This window comes from Notamacropus eugenii, chromosome 2 (assembly GCF_028372415.1).
Source record: "Notamacropus eugenii isolate mMacEug1 chromosome 2, mMacEug1.pri_v2, whole genome shotgun sequence".
In the NCBI taxonomy this organism is placed as follows: domain Eukaryota; kingdom Metazoa; phylum Chordata; class Mammalia; order Diprotodontia; family Macropodidae; genus Notamacropus; species Notamacropus eugenii.
In genome coordinates, this window is record NC_092873.1 from 106,039,875 (window position 1) to 106,065,245 (window position 25,371).

At 41.0% G+C, this 25,371-nt stretch overlaps 1 protein-coding gene across 1 annotated transcript in view; it reads left to right on the top strand.

Moving 5' to 3' along the window:
* PTK7 (protein tyrosine kinase 7 (inactive)) overlaps positions 1-24,529 on the top strand; it is an 83,789-nt gene extending 59,260 nt beyond the window's left edge. The window contains exons 15-20 of the mRNA XM_072642195.1: positions 611-766; positions 1,206-1,438; positions 3,172-3,252; positions 21,906-22,057; positions 22,834-23,012; positions 23,474-24,529. Of these exons, the coding sequence (XP_072498296.1) occupies positions 611-766; positions 1,206-1,438; positions 3,172-3,252; positions 21,906-22,057; positions 22,834-23,012; positions 23,474-23,634 (962 nt within the window). The 3' untranslated portion in view covers positions 23,635-24,529. The remainder of the gene's footprint in view (positions 1-610; positions 767-1,205; positions 1,439-3,171; positions 3,253-21,905; positions 22,058-22,833; positions 23,013-23,473) is intronic.
* The last annotated feature ends 842 nt before the right edge of the window (positions 24,530-25,371 follow it).

The following is a 25,371-nucleotide window of genomic DNA, read 5'->3' on the forward strand; positions in this document are numbered from 1 at the left end:
AGAAAGTCTGGAGCAAAGTAAAGCGTAACGCCTGGGCTTTTCCTAAAGTAATGGTCTACAAGAAAGAGTCATCAATCCATAGAGCAAGGCTTCAGAGAAGAATTTTGTTCTGGCAAACCATGGGGAATCCTGAGGGAGTACTTTCTTCATCACCTGAGAACTCTCTGAGAGTAGAATGTAATGAGTTACATATCTCTCTGTTTACCACTGACTGTGATCAGGCAGGCAAATTCTTGGTTTTCATTTCCCTTGGTAGCCAGTGTCTGCGGCATCCATCAACTGGTGGACCCTCTTCAATCTCCCTGAACCCTTTTGTGACATTGGTGTTAAGAGGAGTCATTGACATCCACCTTGTTGGCTAATAGGGTTTATAACTGGCATTTCTCTCTAGAAGGTTGAGTATCAGATAATGTAATCTGACCTGTGGTTTCACCACTTCCACATAAACATGGTGCATTTTATGAGCCCCTGAATGGCCGGCAGACCCAGTCATATGGAGAACAGTGGGTTGAGCTTAGTTGGTGTTGGCTATTGCTTGAAACAGGAAAGAGAAGGAAGTGGAATGAGCTTTCTGGGGTCTTGAATCTCAGTTCACTCCCTTTCTCTGCAGGTGGACCTGTGCAGAATGGGCAGCCCACGGCAGAAATCCGAGAAGAAGTAGCTCTGACCAACCTGAGCTCTGGCTCTTCAGCTACCAACAAGCGGCACAGTACCAGTGATAAGATGCATTTTCCCCGTGCCAGCCTGCAGTCTATCACCACCCTGGGTTTGTTGTCTTGGACTAGCTGTACTCCTGGTATTAGGTGTGGTAGAGCAGATAGGACCTTAGACGTGGAGTCAGAAGAACTCGCATTCAAAATCTGCCTCAGACACTCACTGGCTGTGTCATCCTGGGCAAATATCACTTCCCCTCTTTAAAGGGGGCCTCAGTTTCCTCATCTGTAAAATGAGGGGCTTGAATTTCATGGCCTCTAAAGTCCCTTCCAAATTTAAATCTAGTATCCTGTAGTCTTCCTGCTGTCACCAGCCTTTTCCCCTAGTCCTGTACCTAAAGGTCCCTCCCCAGATCAGCAGAGCTATTTTAGTACTCAGGGTGGGATGGGAGGAGGAGGAGCCATGTTCTCCTAGGGGTATGCTGGAGATATGGGATATCCAGTGTTACCACCCTGGGGAAGGTTGAGGCTGACCTGGCACTTTGCCCATAGGGAAGAGCGAGTTTGGGGATGTGTTCTTGGCAAAGGCCCAAGGCCTGGAAGATGGGGTGGCTGAGACGCTGGTGCTAGTGAAGAGCCTTCAGAGCCGGGATGAACAGCTACAACTGAACTTCCGGCGAGAGTTTGAGATGTTTGGCAAGTTGAGCCACGCCAACCTGGTGCGGCTGTTAGGCCTCTGCCGGGAGGCTGAGCCCCACTACATGATCCTGGAGTATGTGGACTTGGTACGCTGCTGGGATGGGGACCTTGGGCTCAGGGATGAGATTGAGGGGGGCAGCAGGCACCAGGTGAGGACACCTTGGCCAAACCTGATAGAAGGCTCATCTGGAGAACTCTCCTCTCTGTTGCTGGGCACTGGTGTTTCTTTGCTCTGCTACTGTTATTAGCCCAGGATTCACTTGGAACCTCCTGTTATTTTTCTGACACTGGGGGTTCTTAGCCTCTTTTTGTGTCATGGACCCTCTGGCAGTCTGCTGAGACCTATGGACTCCTCAGAATCATGTTTTTAAATGCACAATATAAAATCCACAGGATTACAAAGTAAACCAAATATGTTGAAATACAGCTATCAAAGTATTATTTTAAAAAAACCCCAAACCCCAAATGCTCTCTATGAACAGCCCACAGTTCTATATCCCTTCCTGCTCATCCTTCATTTAGTCGACTGCTTTGTAGCCACTGTTTGGGTTCTTCTCTAGGCCCCTCATTTTTTATTATTTTATTTTATTCAATGAATAAAAATCTGTTTCTTCTCAGAAGAAACCCTTTGTAATGGATATGTCAAACAAAACAAATTCTTGCATTTGACATGTTCAGAGTATCTCTGTCTCATACTGCTACACCCCAAGGCCAGGACTTCATCAAGGTGTCCCAACACCACTGTCAAAACTCAGTTTACTATTGTCTTCCAATTGTCAATCACCATTGATAATCCTCTCTTCTTTGCCCAAGACTTGTCGATTCTTCCACTATATTATAACAATGGCTAATAACAGCAATAGTTTTATTAACTTGGACTTGTAATCAGGAAGATTTGAGTTCAAAGCCTTAGTCCCTCACAAACTATGTGACCTTATCTTTCTGAGCCTTCAGTTTTCCCATCTGTAAAATGAGTATAATAGCATCCACCTCGTAGAGTTGTTGTATGAATCACATCAAATGAGATCATATCCATAGAGTGCTCTGCAAACCTTAAAGCAGCATGTAAATGCTAGCTGTTGTTGTTTCTAAAAGTGACCCTTATTCCTAGCTGTCTTGGGCATGGATTTATGCAACATTTTTTCTGCCATCAGCTTGCCCTTATATCAAGCCAACTTGATGGTTGAGGCTTGAATCAAAGGTAATGAATATATTTCCTTCTACTTCTCTATCCTTTAATGCCCTATTTTTTTCTATTCCCTTGAGAGATAGCATGATACAGTGGATAGAAAGCTTGCTTTGGGTCCAGGCTGTATGACCTCCAGCAAGTGAGTTAAGAGATGTCAGACATATAGCCTGCAACACTCCTGTCAGGCCAGAACCATATTAAAATGTAATTGGGAAATAGTTAAAATAAGAAAAATACAATAAAACACAGATAATGTTATTAATATGTAGTTTTCTAAGTCAATATGTGTCTTCAGAGAACCTTATTGTGGCCCCCCTTTCCTATTTGAGTTTGACACTGCTGCTGCAAGCAAATCTCTAAGGCTCCAAGATGCAGAGAAGGTGCTGACCTGCATTATAGAGGGAGCTCCTGGTGAAGGGACCTTATCCCTGTGACATCATAGGGCCAACCTGGTTCCCAGTCTATATCCTTCAGTGCTGTCCTTTTCCCTAGGGGAGTTTCAGGTCACTTCGGTATTTCTAAGCAGAGCAGGTAGATGTCTGGTGCATACATGGTTCTCTGATTTGAGTCTATCGCTCTGGGGCTGTAGAAGCCCTGGTGTATCTTTTATTGTCTCTGTTTTTCCCTTAGGGGGACCTGAAACAGTTCCTGAGGATCTCCAAGAGCAAGGATGAGAAGTTGAAGCCACAGCCCCTCAGCACCAAACAGAAGGTGAGGGGGATGGGGAGGGGAAAGCAAATGTTCTAGGAGGATTGGAGGCTTATGGGGGAGAGTGGTAAGATCAGTAGAACCAGGGATGTCTGGGTATGGTAGATGTGCTTTTTAACTCTCCCTGCTCCCCACCCCCACCCCCCACCTTCTCCCACCCCCACTCCCCAGTTTCTCAGCATTTCTTACAGCACAGTAGTATTCAATCACAATCACAAACCCCAACTTATTCAGCCATTTCTCAGTTGATGGGCATCCCTACAATCTCCACTTCTATACCACCACAAAGAGAGCCACTATAAACATTTTAGAATATATAGGTTCTTTTCCTTTTTCCCCAATCATCTTTGGAAATAGACCTAGTAGTGGTATTGATGGGTCAAAGGGTATAGGCAGTTTAATAACTCTTTGGGTGTAATTCCATATTGCTCTACAAAATGGATCAGTTGGTCATAATTCTACCAACAATGAATTAGTGTCCCAGTTTTTCCACATCCCCTCCAACATTTCTCACTTTCCCCTTATTTTAGCCAATCTGGTAGGGGTGAAATGATATCTGAAAGTTTTTTTAATTTGCATTTCTCTAATCAATAATGATTTAGAGCATTTTTTCATGAGACTATAAATGGTTTTGATTTCTTCATTGGCAAACTGCCTGTTTATCAATCAGGGAATGACTTGAATTCTTACAGATTTGATAGAGTTCTTTATATATTTGAGATATGAGACCTTTGTCTGAGAAAGTTATCTATAAAATTTTCTCTCCAGTTTTCTACTTTCCTTTTGATCTTGGCAATATTTGTTTTATTTGTACAAAACCTTTTAATTTATTGTACTCAAAATTGTCCACTTAATGGATAGTTAATTTAATTTAATTAACCTTTCTGGGATTCATTTTCTTCATGTATAAAATGAAAGTTGGATTAGATGGTTTCTGAGGCTGCTTTTAACTCTAAAACCATTTGATCCTATTATGTGCCTCCATGAGCTTAGCTAGTCTGGACCTTGAAAGACACTTATGTGGTTTGTCTCTGTGTCCATCCTCCAAACCCTTTCCAGTTTGATATAAGAACTGCCAAAGCTTGTACTCCATCAGCCTGTCCTTTAAGAACTCAGGGGCCTGATCAGGCCATGAAGAGACAAGAGTAGGATTTGAAGGAAGGGATTACATGGTAGGCATAAACGAGAGACACTTGGAATGTACATGTCCAGTAAGACTGTCAGTAGGTTTGGCTCACTGTGGATTTCCTGGTGGAAAGAGACCTTTCTGACCTGAATTCTAAAGGAAAAGAGCTAGAGCAAAGGAAAAGAATGTCAAGGTTCATTTTCCTGGCTGAAGCTTGGGGTGTAAGTAGGATCATTTGCTTCTGTGGTGTGATTTGAGAGGAAAAGTGTCTCATTATGTACTAAGAGAACACCTTCCTAAGAATACCTCCCCCACTGTTTAACCACAGTGCTTGAAATTTTTCCAGCAAGGATTCATTCTTTGGGGCTAAGATCTGTCTCCAGGGGGCCCCTCTTAATAATGTGAATAAGGTTAGCAGGTAAGGCTGCACAGTTAGACAGCTCCCAGTCAAACTAATCAACTGATCTAATCTGTCCTCGGAATAATGAAGCTTGAAAAATTTTGATGAACCATACATTCTGGTCCAGTGGGTCTGGAGATATGGAATACATGCCAAGTATAAAGACAGGGGTAAGGATGGAATTAAGTAACTTTTGGAGCAAAATAGAGGCATTTCAGACCAAAAATACATGTAGTGTAATTTCATATCTAATATTTTAGAGGAGGAAAAATAACACTAACACTGAAAATTTTACAGAACTAGAATGCCTGGGTTTGATGGAACCAGTTTGAGAAACAGTCCATTTAGGCACTGTCAGATATTGATGCTAGCATGAGTTACTTTTAGGAATGGACAATGGAAAAGTAAGGCAGTGGGTTTTTTTGGTGCTTCTAAACATTTTTTTATTTAAAAATTTTTCCTATTCAATAATATTTTATTTTTTCCAGTTACATGTAAAAATAGTTTTTATCATTCATTTTTATAAGATTTAGAGTTCCAGATTTTTTCTCCTTCCCTCCCCTCACCTCTTCCCATGATGGCAAGCAATCAAATATAGGTTATACATGTACGATCATATTAAGCATATTTCCAGATTAGTCATGTTGTGAAAGAAGAATCATAACAAAAAGGAAAAAACTATGAGAAAGAAAAAAAGTGAAAATAGAATTCTTCGATCTGCAATCAGGCTCCATAGTTCTTTCTTTGGGTGTGGATAGTATTTTCCATCACAAGTCTTTTGGAATTGTCTTAGATCATTATATTGCTGAGAAGAGCCAAATCTATCATAGTTGATCATAATACAATGTTGCTCTTCCTGTGTACAATCACTTCACTCAGCATTAGCTCATGTAATTCCTTCCAGATTTTTCTGAAGTACGAAATTTCTTATAGCACAATATTATTTCATTACATTCATATACCACAACTTGTTCAGCCCTTCCCCAAATGATGGGCATCCCCTCAATTTCCAATTCTTTTCCACCACAAAAAGAACTGCTATAAATATTTTTGTCCATGTGGGTCCCTTTCCCCTTCTTTATGATCTCTTTGAGATATAGACCCTAGAATTGGCATTGCTGGATCAAAGGGTGTCCACAGTTTTATAGCCCTTTGAGCATAGTGGAAAGGTAAGTTTTAAAGGTCTTTTTGAAGGGCAATAAATAATCATAATACCTAGTATGCATGTGTGTCTAGATCTGTTTCTATCTCTGTATCTCTCTCCATATCTATATTGCTATATCTATCTATGTTTTGCAAAGCGTATTAGGTAGTATAGCTCAATAGGCCAAGAAACTAAAAGCTGGAATTTAAAGGTCTCAGTGGTGTCATAATGGGTTAATTAGAACTTGAATGAGGAACTAGGTAAGCAGAAATGGAAAGGAAGGGGTGAGTCTACTTTCTGCCCACAGGGAACTAAATAAGTTCTTAGATGAGGTTTCTATGTCAGGTTTTCAGTGTTAATCCTACAGGCCTTCAGATGGCTTCTTGCCCAGCAGTTTCAGGAAGCCCTTAATCCGTTTGTTTCTACAGGTTACCTACCAGAGCTCTATTAAACTCTTTCCCATTGCTTGTGTCCCCAAAACTCCCTGCCTCGCTTAAGAGCTATCACTGTGCTAAATCTAATCCCCTCTTCATTTCCTCTTCTCACCCTCCCACCCCCCACCAGATTGCCTGCCTTCTGCCAGACCAGAGTTCTCTCTACCTTGTTAGCCAGACCAGCAGAGAGCTGGCAGAGAAAGGGAGATTACAAAAGACTTTGTGGCATGCAGATTACTTGTCAAGAAGGGATGGTGTCCTGGGGTTTGAAAGCCTAAGGCAGAATTGGCCTAATTGATAAGTGTTTCCTCAGATCTCTGTCTCTTATCACATTCAAGAATACCTGAGAGACACTGGAAGGAAGAGGATGGATTGTGTGGAAATTTTTTAAAAGTTTAATTGCTGCCTTTTTCTTTTTCTTTCTTTCTTTCTTTTTTTTTTTTTTAAACTTAGTCATTATTTCACCTTATTTCCATTCCATTGAATCATTCTTTGTAACAGTGGAAAAGTATTTAAATAAAGTCAGTCTATTCAGCCACCTTATCTGACATGTTTCATAATGACACTCTTCTTTTGAGAATTAAATCTCTAATTTTTTTCTCTGTAATTGGCAAACACAAACCTTTCCATATACAAAGAACAGAAAAAGAGGACTGTTTGTGACATACCACTAATTTTCATCATGTCCAACTTTTCTGAAGTATATGCTAAATTCAGTATATTAGCCCCAAAGCTGTCTTGCACGTTTGTGTTGCCCTTCGATCTCGTTTTCAAACAACCCATTGATTTGGTTACCTTTGGCATAATTATCACTATACCCTCTCTCTTCTTTAATTTTTTTGTCTCCCTAACCTCCTCCCAAAAAAAATTGAAGCAAATTTACATAGTCAAGTAAAACAAACCCACACTTTCATCAGCCATATCTAAAACTGCATGTCTTATTCTGCACCGTGAGTCTATCAGTCCCTTGTCAGGAGGTGAGAAGCACTTGTCAATTTCTTTGGTGTCCTGGTTGTTCATTGTATTAATCAGAGTTCTTAAATATTTTGAAATTGTTTCTTTTTACAATGCTTTTGTCACTGTGTAAATGTTTCTGGTACTGCTCACCTCATTCTGTATCCATACACGTCTTCACAGGTTTCTCTGAATCTATTCTTTCATTATTTCTTAAGATCTAATAATATTCCATTACAATGATATACAGTAATTTGTTTGTAGAATCAGCTGATGGATACTCTTTTAGTTCCCAGTTCCTTACTACAGTAGTAAGTGCTGCTATGAATATTTTTGTATATATGTTACATTGGTTTTGTTTGTGCAAAGGCCTTTCAATTTTATGTAACCAAATTGTTCGTTTTATCTCTTATGATCTTCTCTGTCCCTTGTTTACTTGTGGACTCTTCTCTGATTTGTAGTGGTTAAGGGTATCTTCTTCTCTACTTGTCCAGTCTTGTTATAATTGAGGTGATATGTCCATTTGGAGTTTATTGAGCCACATAGTTTAAGTTTTCCTCTATCAGGGTGCTTAACCTTTTTGGTATTAAGGGTTCCTGTGGCAGTTGGATGAAGACTAACGGTATACTATTTGTTGTCTACATTGTTGTTGTGTTTGTCCTTCGTTCTGTAAGAAGACCATGACATCAAGATGATGACCTGACTTGCAGTTGACTTTGATTTGAGTGAGGGAGAGTTGTGCACGGTCACCAGCCTCACTTTCTTCTCCTGAGCCTTCTGGGTCCAGTGGCCTGATATTCATAGGATGACTGGAGATAGCCCAGGATGCAGTGGGAGATCCTGGCCCTTTCAGAATAAGGTCTTATCATAGGTTTCTCACTTTGAGTGAGATACAACCATTCAATGAATAGGCTTCTTTAAGTTACTCAAGGGATGGCCCCTTTAATAAAAAAAAAAAAATCAAACTGAGAAGGGAAGACTCTCAGGGTTCCTAAAAGAGAAACAATTACTATTTAGTTATTACATTCACTCTGTGCTAGGTGGGTGGAGACTTGTTTTCCAGTCTATGAGCTCCAGAGTTGCCTACATACATAATTAAAGGAAATGTTAAATTTCAATAAGAAGCTAGTAAAGAGATGTAATCTACCCACCCACCCCACCCCCATTCAGTGGTGAATCTTTCTGAAATCTAAGGGTCCATGGACCCTAGTTAAGAACTTTCAGTCTAAATCTCATTTCTCTGACCCTGTTTACCTGACTTAATGCTGTTTTTCCTAGTGGCACCCCACTTCCAACTTGAAGCTCTTGGATGTTGCCTTGTACTATTGGCTGGATAAAAGGAACTTTTCTGATGTTTCTCTTTGGGTTTCTTGGTCATTATACAATAACCCCTGTAATCCAGATCATTAAATCAATATGCTTCTCTCCTTTTCCCTTTGGAACACATAGCTGGGCTGTGTATACAGTAAACTTTCATTTTTCCAACAAATATTTACCTACCTAATACATGTTGTTGTCCTAACTCATTGTCCTTTTGCCAGGTTTATCTAATATATATGTGCTAATGGACCAGTTGAGTCGCTTCTCCAATGATCCACACATCTTGATCTGGATAGTATGCATTCTTCTTCCGTTTATTTTTTCCTCAGCCTGAACTTTTTTGAGTGATTATGGATCTTCTGTTGGGGGCTCTGTAATGTGCCAGAGCTTTATGTAATCATCCCAGTGCTTTCTATAAGCAGGAACCTTAGAAAACAACACCCTGTCTAAAGAAGCCTTCTTTTATTTGGATACTGTACTGGATATCCTTTATGATGTAGGCAGAGCCAAGCATGTGTCTCCATTTCCCCATTTTGTACTTCACAAACACATCACTGAACAAAATTAGATCTGTACATCTTTCAAGGAGTCTTGTATGATTTTGACACTATGTGTTGCCACCTGTTGGAGGGCAGTGTCTTGCCTGGTATTTTTGCTTTAACCCAGAGGTCATCAAACTTCAGTTGGCCAAATCTACTCAGCCACCTGTTTTTGTACGGCCTTTAAATTAAGGCTGGTTTTTACCCCTGACCTAATCAATCAGATGCTATTTTTTTAAACCACAAACAAGTACAGTGTAAGAGCTTATCTTATCAATACCTTTTAGTCATTTGTATAACAGTGATGATGTGATCTGCTGTTGAAGGTCATTTGCAAAAGTCTGCCTGTTCTCCTCTCCTGTCTTCCAAGTATGCTCTCCTCTTCCATGGAGGTTAGTAGATGACGTTTATAAGAACTGTGCAGATAAGAAAAAGTAGCCATATACCTCCATGTTGCTGCTCTTAGTCATTTCAGTCATGTCTGACTCTTCATGACCCCATTTGAGTTTTCTTGGCAAAGGTACTGGAGTGGTTTGCCATTTCTTTCTCCAGCTTGTTTTACAGATGAGGAAACTGAGGCAAAGAGGGTTAAGTGACTTGCTCAGGGTCACATGATTAGTAAGTCTCTGGGGCTGGATTTTAATTGATGAAGATGAGTCTTCTTCATTCTAAGCCCAGTACGCCGCCTAGGTGCCATATACCTCAGTAGTTACTGATAATTTTGTAATTGTTCTTATTTGGCAACGATAAGGTCCAAGATGTTTTCCAAACTTTTGTCATTTTCTCCTCTTCATTATGTGGAAAATTGATTTCTCATAATTGCGCTGCCTCTGCTGTGAACCTCCTCTGCATGTACTTGGTCTTATGTAGCCAAAAGGCAGCATAATAGAGTCTACTTGACTCAGGAGCTGGAAGACCTGGCCTCAAGTCCCACCTCAGCCACTTATTAGCCATGACACTTGACCATCTCTTGGCCTCAGTTCCTCATTCTTTGTATGCTCAGATCTTAGCAGAGTGTGAGGTACAGAGGAAGCACTTAATAAATGTTTATTGACAAACTAATCTGTAAAATGAGAAGGTTGAACTGGATGGACTCTTAAGGTCCCTAACAACTTTAAATCTATAATCCAATTATTTGGAGCCACTAGATGGTGTTGCCAGGTCTAGAGTCAGGAAGACTCATCTTCCTGAGTTCAATTCTGGTCTCAAGATACTAGCTATGTGACCCTGGACAAGTCACTTAACCCTCTTTTACTCAGTTTCCACATCTGTAAAATCAATTGGAGAAGGAAATGGCAAACCACTCCAGAATCTTTGCCAAGAAAACCCCAAGTGGAGCCAAGAAGAATCAGACATGACTGAAATATCTGAACAGCAACAGCAAAAGGGTATCAGTAGCAAAAGACATAAACAAGAAGCTTTCCAAGTGAAAATATATAGGACTAAATAATTCAAAGCAGTCAAATACAGTAGCATAAGAGAATGAAGGGGAGAGCAATTCCACTTAAATTTGGAAAATAAGAATTATATGGAGTCATCTGTCCTGCTCTAGCCTCACTTTGCTCCTTCTTGACCTTGTAGTCTGCCATTTCAGTGATGTTCTTTCCACCACCCTTAAATCTCTTGCCCTTTGACTTTTTGCCATTTACTCCCCACTAACCTTTAACCTTGGCTAATACAGCTATCCGATTCCTCCACTCCACTCCTGAGCTGTCAGATGTTGCCAGAGGAAATTATGAAATCCGGCTGGCAGCACCCCCGACGCAAATTTATGCTGCACCGTGATCTTGCAGTCATTCATGAATAACTTCTATCCTACTTCTCACAGTAGTGTTTCAAACCTTTTTTATTTTCAAATCTCCATGTCCACCTCTTTTCTCTTTTTTCAGTAGAGAAATGTAACTTCTATTTTTTGGAGAGGGCTGAGGTCACCTTGTGTAAGTAAGCTCTCTTCTTTGTCTCTGATGTCATTATCCTCACCTTTCCACTCTTCTAGAAAGAAGTAGCCTTATTCTCTGGTAACTCTAACTCCTTCTTCTTAACCTTTGATTCCATCCCCTTCTGCCAAGTTCACAACTTGTTCTGTCAATCATTTCCCTTCTCTGTGCTCTGTCCCCTCATCTGAAAAAATTTCCAGATTTCCCCGAAAATGAAACAGAAAACTTTACTTGACCTTGCTGCTGCTTTCAAGCTATTGTCTTAAATTTATTCCCCCTTTTATACACAACCCTTTAGAAAAGGCATCCGTGTTAAATGCCTTGACTTCCTCACCTTCCACTCACTTCTCAAGGCTCTCTTTAAAATCTTTTTTCCAACTTCATTGCTCTTCTGAAATAGCTCTCTCCGAAGTAACTCTTTTTTCTCTCTCAGAGGGTATATTATTACTTTCTTCTTTTTTTCAATATTTGATTTTTTTCCCTAATTACATATAAAAGCCATTTTTAACATTCATTTTTTAAAATGTCGAGTTCCAAATTCTCTACTTTCTTCTCTTCTCTCCCCCCTAATTAAGAAGGCAAGCAGTTTGATATGGGTTATTCATGTACAGTCATTCAAAATATATTTCCATATAATCATGGTGTGAAAGAAGGCACAATCCAAAAAAAAAAAAAAAGTTAAAAAATTATGTTTCTCTCTGCAGTCAGACTCTTATCAATTCTTTCTTTGTAGATGGATAGCATTTTTCATCATAAGTCTTTCAGAATTGGCTTAGATCGTCCTATTACTGAGAATAGCTAAGTCATTCACAACTGATCATTATACAATATTGCCATTATTGTGTGCAGTCTTCTCCTGGTTCTGCTCATTTCACTTTGCATCAGTTCATGTAAGTCTTTCCAGGTTTTTCTGAAGCATGCTGCTTGCCATTTCTCCTACTATTCCATCATAATCCAGTATCATAATTTATTCAGCCATTGTTCAATTGATGGGGCATCCCTTCAATTTCCAATTCTTTTCCATCACAAAAAGAGCTGCTATGAATATTTTTTTGTGCATCTTGGTCCTGTTCCTTTTCCTCTGATCTCTTTGCAGTACAGACTTAATAGTGGTTATTATTGGATATGCCTTTAGGCATAGATCCAAATTGCTTTCCAGAATTGTTGAATCAGTTCACAACTCTACCAACTGTGCATTACCATGTCAATTTTCCCACATGACCTCCAAAATTTGACATTTTCCTATTCTGTCTTATTAGCCAGTCTGGTCAGTGTGAGGTGGTGTATCTCAGAGTTGTTTTAATTTACATTTCTCTAATCTATAGTGATTGAGAGCATTTTTTCATATTATCATAGATAGCTTTGATTACTTCATCTGAAAACTGTCTTCATATCTTCTGATTATTTTTTGATTAATCGGGGAATGGCTCTTATTTTTATAAATTTGACTTGGTTCTTTGCATATTTGAGAAATGACCTCTTTATCAGAGAAACTTGCTGTAATTTTTTTCACAATTATTACCCTTTCCCTCCATCCTCTTTCCCCCATTTATCCAACTCTCTCTCCTTTTACCTTGTCCATCCTCAAAAGTATTTTGCTTCTGACTACTGCCTCCCCCAGTCTTCTCTCTCTTCTATCAACATACCTACCCCTCCTTTCTCTTATCCCATTTTCCTCCTACTTTCCGGGTGGGGTAAGATGGATTTCTACACCCAACTGAGTGGATATATTATTCCCTCTTTGAGCCAGTTTTGATGAGAATAAGGTTCAAGAGCTCTCTCTGATCTTTTCCTCCATTGTAAAAGTTCTTTCACAACTCTTTTATGTGAGAAAATGTACCCCATTCTGTCTCTCCCTTTTCCCTTTCTCCCAGTACATTGCTCATTCTTACCCATTAACTTTATTTTTTTATATTTCATCCCATCATATTTATCTCATCTATGCCATCTACATATACTCCTTCTAACTGCTCTAGTAATGATTAAGTTCTTAAGAGTTACAATTATCATCTATCTCTCCATGTAGAAATGTAAACAGTTTAACTTTATTAAATCCCTTATGTTTTCTCTTTCCAGTTTACCTTTTTATGCTTCTTTTGAGTCTTCTCTTTGAAAGTCATGCTTTCTGTTCAGCTCTGGTCTTTTCAGCAAGAATGTCTGAAAGTCCTCTATTTCATTGAGTGTTTATTTTTTCCCCTGAAGGATTAGTTTTGCTAGATGGGTGATTCTTGATTATAATCCTAACTCTTTTGCCCTTTGTAATATATTCCAAGCCCTCTGATTCTTTAAGATGCAAAATCTTGTGTGATCCTGACTGACTCTATGATATTTGAATTGTTTCTTTCTGGTTGCCTGCAATATTTTCTCCTTGACCTGGGAGCTCTGGAATTTGGCTATAATGTTTGTGGGAGTTTTCATTTTGGGATCTCTTTCAGGAGGTGATTGATGGATTCTTTCAATTTCTATTTTGCCCTCTGATTCTAAAATATCAGGGCAGTTTTCCTTCACAGTTTCTTTAAAGATGATGTCGAGAGTCTTTTTTTCCATCATGGCTTTTGGGTGGTCCAGTAATTCTTAAATTATCACTCCTAGATCTGTTTTCCAGGTCAGTTGTTTTTCCAATGAGATTTTTATGCTTTCTTCTATTTTTTCATTCTTTTGATTTTGTTTTATTGTTTTTTTGATGTCTTATAAAGTTGTTAGTTTCCATGTGCCCAATTCTGATTTTTTAAGGAATTATTTTCTTCAATGAGTTTTATACCTCCTTTTCCATTTGACTGATTCTACTTTTTAATAACAGAATTCTTTTCTTCAGTGAATTTATATACATCTTTTTCCATTAGGCCAATTTTGCTTTTTAAGGAGTTCTTCTCTTCATTGGACTTTTGTGCTTCTTTTATCATTTGTCCTAGTCTGTTTTTTTAAGGTATTATTTTTTTCAGTACTTCTTTGTGCTTCCTTTACCAAACTGTTGATTCTTTTTTTCCATGATTTTTTTGCATCACTCTCATGTCTTTTCCCAATTTTTCCTCTACCTCTCTTGATTTTTAAAAAATCCTTTTTGAGCTCTTCCTGGAATTCTTTTTATACCTGAGACCAATTCACATTTTTCGTTAAACTTTGAATGTAGTGGTTTTGACTTTGTTGTCCTATGAGTTTGTGTCTTGGATCTTCCCTATCACCATAATATTTTTTTGTTGTCAGGTTCTTTTGTTGGTTACTCATTTTCCCATCCTATTTCTTGACTTTTAACCTTATGTTAAAAATTGAGCTTTGCTCCTGTGGTGGAAAGGGCGTTGTCCCAAGCTCCAGGGTTTTTGTGCAGCTGTTTTCAGAGCTAATTCTGCGAGGGGGGTGTCTATAAGTTTTTGGCTCACCCAAAGTCTTATGGTATAAGGAGAGGTCTGTTTACTATTCTCCTGGACTGTGCTCTGATTGTGAGTGACCACGAGCACTCTTTTCCACCCTGGAACTGTAACCAGGGTCCCCAGTCCCATGCAGCCACAAGCTCTGGTGTCCTTGTGCTTCTCCTCACCTGGGACTGTGACCCAGATCTGTGTATGGGCAATGTAACCAAGATTTGTACCCAGTGCCAGCAAAAGGACCCCTGTAATTTCCTGACCAGTCATCTGACCCCTGACTATCTGTGAACTGAACTCCAGAAACTGCTACTGCTGATTCAGTTACCCCCAAGGCCTGCTGCTATCATACTGGGGTATTGCCTGCTCTGGACTGTGCTTCACTCTCATCCATGTTCAAGACCTTTCTTGCTGACCTAAATTATCTTGGGCTGAAAAATTGCTTTATCCCTTCCTTTTGTGGATTCCCTTGTTCCAAAATTAATTTTAAGGCATTATTTATTTAAGGCATTATTTAAGGGATTATTGTTTTGAGAGGAATTTGGGACAGCTCAGTTGAATCCCTGCCATTTCTCCACCATACTGACCACTCCTCTCTTGGTTTCTTAACTGCTGAACTTAATGACCACCTGGTACCTAGGAGTACAGGTGTTATAGTCTGGAAGACTCATCTGCCTGAGTTCAAATCTGGCCTCAGATACTTACTAGCTGGGTAACCTTGGGCAAATCATTTAATCCTGATTGTCTCAGTTTCCTCATCTCTATAATGAACTGGAGAAGGCAACAGCAAATCACTCCAGTATCTTGCCAGGAAAACCCCAAAGAGGGTCATGGACAGTCAGACACAACTGAAAAACAACTTTAACAGCAACAAACATAATGGATCTTCTCTTAGTCCTTATTCTAATTGAACTCCCTGCAGCTTTCGACCTTTTCACCAACCCCCTGGATGCCATTTTCTGTCTTGTCTTCTATTTCTCTAACCTCTCCTCAGCCTCTGTATGTGTCTTCTGAGGCTCCATCCAGAGATCTCTTTTCTTTTTCTACATTCTCTCTTGATAATCTCTTCAGCTTCTGTGGCCTCTGTTACACAGATATATAATCTATACAGATTAAAAACAGCAATCCATTTTCATCCACTGGATAGGGTGGCAGGAGTCAGGATGACCTGAGATCAAATCTAGCCTCAGATACTTATTGTGTGATACTGGGCAAGTCATTTAACCTCTGTTTGCCTCAGTTTCCTCAACTGCAAAATGAGGATGATGATAATAACAGTTGCCTTCCAAACTTGTTCTGAGAACGAAATGAGATAATATTTGTAAAGTGCTTAGGATGGTGCCCACAGTATTGTTACCTTCACGAGTTTCTCTCCTGAACTTCCAGTCCTACCCCACCATTAACTGCCTGCTGAATGTCTCCTCCTGTCTGTCCCCCATCCAAAAAACAGTTATCTTTCCCCTCCCCAAACTGCCTCTTCTCCAAACTTCCCAGTTCTGTTCAAGTCACTGCCATCTTTCCACTCTCCTAGGTTAGAAACCTTATGGTTATCCTTGCCTGTTCCTTCTTCTTTATCTCTCTAGTTACCCATCTACATTTCCCCCAAATATATCTCATCTCCATTCCTTCTCTCTGTACACATGGGTACCGCCCTAACTCAAGTCCTTTCCTCCTAGACTATTATAATACCCTGATAATCCATTCCTTCATTCCCAGTATCTTCTCTCCAGCTCATCCTTGAAACAGCTGCCAAATACCCTCCTAACATGTAGGATTGACAATCATTGTCATTTTCCTGCTCAGAAGTTTTTGAGTGATTTCCCTGTTCCTATTAGGATAAAATTTAGACTTCTAAGACTGATTTAAGACCTTCCATGGTCTAGTTCCATTCTGTTTCCTTTACAGGCTCATTTAGTATCACTCCCTTTTTCCCCACTCTACATACTAGCCAAACAGGACTGGTAAGCCATTCCCTAAATTCAGCGATCCATCTCATATTACAAAGCCTCTACCATTCTTGGCACTTAAAACCTTCTCATTGACACCTGGAAGTACTCAGTACATGTTTTCTTTTCCTACTGTAAGCTCTTTGAGGGTAAGGACTGAATCATTTTGGCCCTTTTATTCTCCACATCCAACATGGTACTTTATATATACTGGGCACTTAATGCTATTTGAATTAAATTACTGAATTGAGAGGCAGTGGAAAGAGCGCTGACTTTGAAGTCAAAGGATTTGGGTTCAAATCTTACCTCTTTCAGTATCTCTGTGACCGTAGGCAAGGCGTTTAACCTCTCTAACCTTCAGTCTCCTCATCTGTAAAATGAGGCTATCCTCTGAGCTTTCTTTCAGCTCTGGGTTCATCATTCTGTGATGATGATTCTAATTAAGCAGCCTCCTAACTGGTCTTTCTACATCCAGTCTATCCCTTGTCCAGTTACTCTTCTATACTTTTTTTTTAGTTAACCTTGCTGATGGCCAACATGTCCTATCCACAGCCATATATAACTTGTCTCTAAAACGTTCAGTGACTCTTCAGTGCTTCTTGAATAAAGCATAAAACTAGATATATGGAAGTGGTTGTAGAACACTGAAAACAAATGAAATGATTTTTTAAAAAGAGAAAAAAAAATAAAGCATAAAACTCTTAACTGTGGCATTCAAGACCCTTTACAATCTGGTCGCAATCCATCTGTCTGTCTAGTCTTATTTTATGGAGTCTGTTTCAGCCATGGCTGATTAGCCTTCATTTCTCTCATCCTCATCCTTTCCTTTGGGCAATTGCTTATATCATTTCCCATTTAGGAATGATCCTTTTACCTACCTCCCCTTTTCCATGCCTAAGCTGTATGTTCCCGTTCTCACAAACAGCATGCATCCCACCCCCTCTAAAAAATGATCTTAACCTCAGATGCCTCATAATACTTTGCCTGGATCTCTCTCTTTCATATATTTCATTTTACTCATGGCTCCTTGTGTGTCCCTTTATCCATTTGATTATAAGCTCCTTGAGAGTAAGTCCTGTTGCTTCAGATATACCACGATGTATTGCACATAGTCGATGTTTAAATTTCTTAAAAAGTGGGATGAATTAAGATGACTTGGGCTTTGAAAATGGAGAGAAAGCTTTCAACAGATAGACATGTGATCCAGTCACAGGGCATCACTTGCAGTTGTTTCCTGGCGGTGGCAAGAAAAGAATGGGGGGGGGGGGGGAGGGCGGTGAGCCTTAAGGAATAGTTCCGTTTAACTGGAACATGACATGGTCATAGTGTGCAGTGATGCTACAAAGGTAGGTTAAAGCCAGAATGTGGAAGCCCTTGAACACCAGACTGAGGAGTATGTATTTTACCCTGTGAGCAATAGAGAGCCATTGAAGGATTTTCAGTTGTGAAGTAGCAACATGGTCAAATCATTAGGCAGATTATTCTGACTTTCTTGTGAAGAATGATTTGGAGAGCATTACTGCTGCCAGATTTAAAAGATCAAAAAAAGAAGAAATGGACCCATATGTATAAAAACATTTATAGCAGCTCTTTTTATGAGGCCAAAGAATTGGAAGCTAAAAGGTTGGGGAAATGGGAGACAAATTAGAGTATGTAAAGATAATGGGGATATTATTGTGGCATAAAAAAATGAAAGGGATGGTTTCAGGGAAACCTGGGAAGATTTATATGAACTGAGGCAAGGTGAAGTGAGCAGAACTGGGAGAACAGTTTATGCAACAGCAGCAACATTATAAAGACAAGCACCATTGAAGGACTCTAATCAATGAATATTCTAGGGGACCAGAGATGACATGTGCCACCTATCTCTTGAAATAAAGGTGATTCACTCAAGATGCTATGTGTGTATATTTATGTATGTATACACATGGGAGATGTGATGGGGGGAGTGAGAGGGAGAGGAAATAAATCCTTCATATGAAAAAGAAGAAATGAGATCGGACAGAGGAGAAAACATCAGAGGAAGGTAGACCATAGTCTATTTTAATAGTCCAGGCAAGAAGTAATAAGGACCTGGACTGAGGTGGTTCTAGTATGAGGGGAGAAAGGAATGGATAGGAGAGATGTTTTAGAGGCAGGTGGCAGATGATTAGTTTTAGGGACAGTAAATAAAGGAATCAGATGACTTGAAGGCTTTTAGTCAATTAATGCAATTAATAAGCATTTATTTTTTCACTTTGTTCCACCTCCATTGGGGAAAAAATGAAAAACCAAAACTCCTGTAACAAATATCAACACATATCCCATCAGCTGTTGGTTTGAACACCCTTGGCAGGAGTGCCAAGTGTGGGGAGTGCTTTTTGAATTTTCACATCAAGTGCTGGTATTTACTGAAGTTTTCTGTTACCCAGAAAGTGTAGCATACCCATCCCTGCCTAGAAGTGGATTTTTCCCCCTTGCTAATGGTAATGTTCAGGTGCCTTTTTGCACAAATGATAATCATTAGCAAGTCTCTGGCCAGTGTAGACCATACCTGTCTGGGGATGGTATAGGCCACAAGCCAGTCAAGGCTGCAGTAATCCCAATATAGAATACATCTAAGAAAAGCGGTTGTCTGGGAGTGGCAGCTCTCCCAGTAATGTGGGTCCATTTTCTCCCTGCCTTAGCAATTTGTACATAACTTGGAGGCAGCTTGACATTCTTGGCTATTGAAGTGGCACAGAATTAGTGATACCGACGTTCATTTGGGGGCCTCTTTTAATAGCACCTGCAGGCCTAGCAAGCAGTAGTATGTTTTGGGACATCGTAATTGCAGTCATTTTATTTGCCCCAGGACCAGTAATAATTACCCCCCAGTGCTGGGCATTCCCCTTCCCTACACTCTTATTTTTCCCCCAGTGACTAAAATCTGTGTTTTATGTCTCCAGAATGTATGTAGTGGGGTCAGGAGATGAGGGCTCTAACCCCAGATCTACCAGTAACCAGCTGTGCAACCTCAGGCAAGCTACCAACCTCTCTGTGCTTCCATTTTACTTCATCTATAAAAAACAAGACTTAACAGCACTTACCTTGAGGTTCAAAAGAAATGATGAATATAGACATAGCTTAAAAATCATAAGAACTAAGCAGATGGAATACTGTGACCAAAACATTCATTACCTGGTTGCTAACCTTCTGGTAATGGGCCTGGACTGGTCCCTTGGATGCAGACATAAGTCTCTTGCCAATTTACATTTATATAGCACTTCAAGGTTTGCAAAATAGTTTACAAATATCAGCTCATTTTATCCCTACAACAGCCCTGGGAGGTGGGTGAGGAAACTAAGGTAGAATAGTTCAGTGACTTGTCCAGGGTGACACAGCTAGTAAGCCTCTGAGGAAGGGTTTGAATTCAAGTGTATCACCGGGTCCATCACCACTCTATCTACTTTGCTACATAGTTGCATACTGAGCATTGTTAAGACTTCCCATTTCTCAACACCTAGGTCAAAATCATATGTGAAGATTTGAAACTGAACAAATTAGTTTCAAATCCTGGCTCTGAAACTTTTGGACAAATCATTTAATTTCTCTGAGCCTCAGTTTCCTCATCTGTAAAGTGAAGGATAATAATACTTTTTCTGTCTCCCAAGATTGTTGTTAGGAGAGGTGCCTTATAAATTTATGGCATTATAGTAAGTTATTGTAATAAGCATTTAGGAAACCCCTACTATGTGCCAGGCACTATGCTAGGAAAACAAAGAAAGGCCAAAGAACAGCTCCTGTCCTCAAGAAGTTTATGGTCCAACGAGGGAGGCAACATGGAAACAACTTTGTATCAACAAAATGATGACAAGATACAATGGAAAGATAATCTTAGAGGGAAGACACTAGTATAAAGGAGGACTGGGAAAGGTTTCTTGGATTTTTAGCTAGGATCTGAAGAAAGCTAGGAATTCAGCAGACACAGGGATGATGGAGAGAGTTCCAGGTACGGGGACAGTCCTTGATAATGCAGTTTGGAGAGATGGGAGGGTCCCGTGTGAGGTCCCGTGTCATCTATCATATTAGCTAATATGGCAAATGTTGGAGGGGATGTGGAAAAATTGGGACACTAATGTATTGTTGGTGGAGTTGTGAACTGGTCCAAATATTTTGAAGAGCAATTTAGAACTATGCCCAAAGGGCTATAAAGCTGTGTATACCCTTTGACCCTGCAATACCACCACTAGGTCTGAGTCTAAAGAGATCAAAGGAAAAGGACCTATATGTACAAAAATATTTACAGCAGCAATTTTTGTAGTGGCAAAGAATTTGAAATTGAGGAGATGGCCATCAATTGGGGAATGGCTGAACTAGCTTTGGTATACGATTGTGACTAGAAATACTATTGTGCTATAAAATAAGCAGTGATGAGCAGGGTGCTTTCAGAAATGACTAGGAAGACTTATTTGAACTGATGCAAACTGAAGTGAGCAGAACCAGGAGATTATAAATAGTAACAGTAATATTGTACCATGATCAACTGGGAATGACTTAGCTATTCACAGCAATACAGTGATCTAAGACAGTTCTAAAGGACTCATGATGAAAAATGTTTATCCATATCCAGAGAAGGAACTATGGAGCGTGAATGCAGATTGAAGCATTCCTTTTTTTTTCTTTCTCATGGTTTTTCCCTTTTGTTCTGATTCTTCTTTCACAACATGACTAATGTGGAAATACGTTTAATGTAATTGTACATATATAGCCTATATCAAATTGCATGTTGTCTTGGGGAAGGGGGAGGAAGGGTAGGGGAAAAATGTGGAACTCAAAATCTTATAAAAATGAATGTTAAAAACTAAAACTTAATGAATTAATTAATTTTTAAAAAAGGAAAAATACTATTTACCTCCAGAGAATTGAGAGTCTGAATGCAAATTGAAACATATTTTTTCTCTTCCTTTATTTTTCTTGCCTTTCTTTTGCAACATAGCTAATATAGAAATGTTTTGCATGACTTCACAAATATAATTGATATCATATTTCTTGCCTTCATAATGGGTGGGAGAGATAATTCAGAACTTAAATTTTTTTAAATGAATGTTTAAAATAAATCATTTTTTTAAATGCCCAACAGAAGGCATTATATTTGATCCTGAAGATCATTGGGCGCCACTTGAGTTTATTGAATGGGAAGGTGACATAGTTAGACCTGTACTTTAGAAAGTTCAATTTAACAGCTGAATAATGGAGAGATTTGATGCAGTAAGACTAACCAGTAGGTTGTTGCAACATAGAAATGTCAGTTTGTGTCATCAGCATTTTGTATGTTAAACACCCTCCCAGGATCTTAAACTGAGCACTTGCCCAAGGTCACACAGGTGGCATGTAGCAGCGTGGGATTTGAACCTTGGTCCTCTCGTTTCAAATCATTTTCTCTTTTTTCTACCTCTGAATGAAGCTTGTTACCATCAGCACCCTACTTTCAGCTTCTCTGACCAACCTTCCCCCCACCTTGTTCTTCTCCCTTCAGGTGTCCCTCTGTACCCAGGTGGCCTTGGGTATGGAGCATCTCTCCAACAGTAGGTTTGTGCACAAGGACCTGGCTGCCCGAAACTGCCTCATCAGTGCCCAGAGACAAGTGAAGGTGTCCTCACTGGGCCTCAGCAAGGATGTCTATAACAGGTACTGCTATTGGGAGGATACTGTACCCCTCCTAGATGTGACCTTTCCTATCCTAACCCATTCCTTCCTTCCCAAACATCCAGAAGCATGGATAACAGTCACAGAAACATTAAACTATAGGAGTGTAGGTCGGGATGGGGGAAGAGGATTTTGAATATGGAGAATTCCAAAAAGAAGGCCCAGGGAAAAGGAGTCCCTACTTCTACTCTCCCTGTAGGTGATGGAGCATTTTCATGTATTGATGCTCAACTCTCTTCTCTCCTTGTTCTCCCTTTACAGTCTCATTGGTTCCATAAAGCCCAGCTTAGTGTCACAGAGATTGCAAATAATGGACCTCATCAAGAGATTCTCTCATCAACCTCATAGCCAAATATAGATTATGGAATAGTAAATCAACTTTTGTGTTTTTTGAGAGCATAGCCCAGTTCCCGTCAGTAACTCCCCAAAGTAGCACTAGCCATCCTTGTTTTGGTAGAGGTGTTACAATCAGGGATTACGGGATGAGGGAGTATCTGGGGCCTGGGACACTACACACATGCACTTGAAAAGCTCATGGTCTGTTTTTATGTTATGGGGAGTCCCACAGTCTTTTCAAATGAACACACTCTTTTCATTTGATCCTGTAAGCCTCTCTGATGTCACTCACAGTAAGAAAAAATTAGGAGTTGTCAGGAGGTTATGAAGTTCCTGGGGCCCTTCACCCATCAGGGGGCTGTCCTGGGGGCTGAGGCTGAGTCCCAGATCATCTGTTAAAGACTTACCTTTCTGTTCCCCAGTGAATATTACCACTTTCGTCAAGCCTGGATCCCGCTGCGCTGGATGCCCCCAGAAGCTGTCCTGGAGGGTGACTTCTCTACAAAGTCAGATGTCTGGGCCTTTGGTGTGCTGATGTGGGAGGTGTTTACCCACGGCGAGATGCCCCATGGTGGGCAGGCTAATGATGAGGTGCTGGCAGGTAGGGGTCTCTACCCAGCAGTGCAGTGGAGAGGACATTGGACTTAGAAGACAAGGGTTCCAATGTCACCTCAGACATTTACTAGCTGTGTGATCCTGGGCAAGTCACTTACCCACTATTTGCCTCAGTTTCCTCATGTGACAACATGAGAGGGTCATGACCTCCAAGATTCCTTCCAGATCTGTGATTTGACAGGGAAATGAAGTTAGGGGATGGGGTAGGGAGAGAGAGGCAACACCCTGCTCTCTATGCCTACTTCCCCCAGTGGGTAACTTGTCCTAACCTTTCTGGGCCTCTTGGGTTCGTGGCTCTCTCCTGACTTCGTCAGGGAACTCTGTAGGCCCCACAGGAAGGAAGTAGTGAGAGCACAGGTTTTGAACCCTGTGCTTATGGGGTTCTGGGGCAGGGGAAGAGAATAGATTGGAAGGACTGAGCTGAGGATTCATCCCTTTCCTCTGCAGATCTACAAGCTGGAAAGGCACGGCTCCAGCAGCCCGAGGGTTGTCCTTCCAAGTTGTACCGGCTGATGCAGCGCTGCTGGGCTCCCAGCCCCAAAGATCGGCCATCTTTCAGTGAGATCGCTAATGTTCTTGGAGAGAGCTCTGCTGATGGAAAGCCGTGAGGAGGGAGTCCCGGGACAGGCTGTGTCCCAGGATGGGCAAGGGATGGGGGGAAGCCCAACAGGGAGTGCCATCTGCTCCCATGGACTGTTAGAATATGACCTAGTGGCAGATTGGGCACAGGTTCCCTCTTCCCTTCTGCTCTTGGGCTCCTTGACCTGGCATGGACAGGTAGACCTGAGCCTGGGCAGAGCCTGGGCTTTCCTCCCCTTCTCCCCCAACTCAGTCCCTTGCATCTGCTCCTTTGATCCTTGTATTGGCTGGGTCACTGGGACCTGGGGGCTGGGCATCTTGCCCTTGCCCTTACCAGGAGCAGCATTGGTACCTCAGGTAACACTAATGAGCAGCATAGGCCTTCTCTGTGCTCTGGGCACCCAGCCCTACCACTTAACCTGCCTATTTCCCTGGAGGTCAGGCCAGGTCGGGTCCTGGGACTTTTCCTAAGGTGCCAAGACTAAGCATCGGGGCTAGGCTTGGGTCTGGTGACAGTCCAGGAGTCTTCAAGTGCTCGACTGAGTGAAGCACATGGGGACCGCATCCGGATTTGGAGGGGGTCATTCCTGAGTATGTACCTGCCTTGAATGCCCTATGGGTCTGGTCTTTGTGCCTGGCCTACTCCTGTTACCCTCTGCTCTGCCTTCCCCCTCTCCTTTCCCCTTACTAAGTGCCTGGCAGATGAAGGAGTTTTTCAGGAGCTTTTGACACTATATTTACTGCCCCTTTTGTATGCACCGTGGGCGAGTTTTGTACTTAACTTCAGGTGGGGTTTGTGGGGGGAGGGAGGGAGGGGAGGGTCTGGAGGGGTGGGGAGGGCCGGGCCACCCCTACCCCAGGCCTGCCATAGGGATGGGGTTTTTAACTCGCTGCTCTCAATAAAGAAACCCTTTTTGTAACTTTCTTCTAAGGCTCATGACCTGTTCTCCTCAATCCCACCCCTAGTTACTACCCTTTATACTGACCCCTATCTTCATGCCTTCCCTCACTGTGACTCTCATAGAGTCTGGTGGGGGTTCTGATACAGTTCCATGCCCTATGGTTGATTTCAGTTTTCATGAATGAAAACTGGTGCCAGATTTATACAACCACACAAAAAAATCTAAAGAGAGTGCTGGTGCTAGCCCAGCCCCAGGCTCCTGTACCCCTCCCTTTCAGCTAAGACTTGGAGCCAGGAAGAATGAAGGGCTTAGGAAGGATGGGACTCATGGACAGAGGCTATGGATAAAAGCTTTAGCTCCCATTCCCCTTCCCTCCTCCTTAGGGGTCATCTTGACCACTGACTCTGGTTTCTGGCTGTCCCACCCCCTCATTACCCAGATTTGGTCAGTGGCTGTGTGGGTGTTTGGGATATAGGAAGGGAGTAGGATCCAAAGTAAGACTGAGGTTGGATTTGTCTGTGAAGTGATGATGATGGACACTGGGAGAAGGCCAGACCCTTGACCCTAAGGTCAATTAGATTTCAATAATAATTTATCAGAAACAAGGGTGGTTTTGCCACTCAGTCATCTCAGCTTGCTTTGATTTTTAACTTCACTCATTAAACCTTGATCAGGTCTCCTTTATCTTTTAAAAACAAACAAACAAAAACCTTCCCCTTTAATCTGCTCCCATTCTTTCCTGTCCCTTTCACTGGCAGATTTCTAGAAAGGTCAGTCTTCAAGTATTCTCAGGTCTTCTTCATCACTATCCATTCATTCTCCAACTTCTATAACCTGGCATCTATCTTCAACATTAAAACTGCT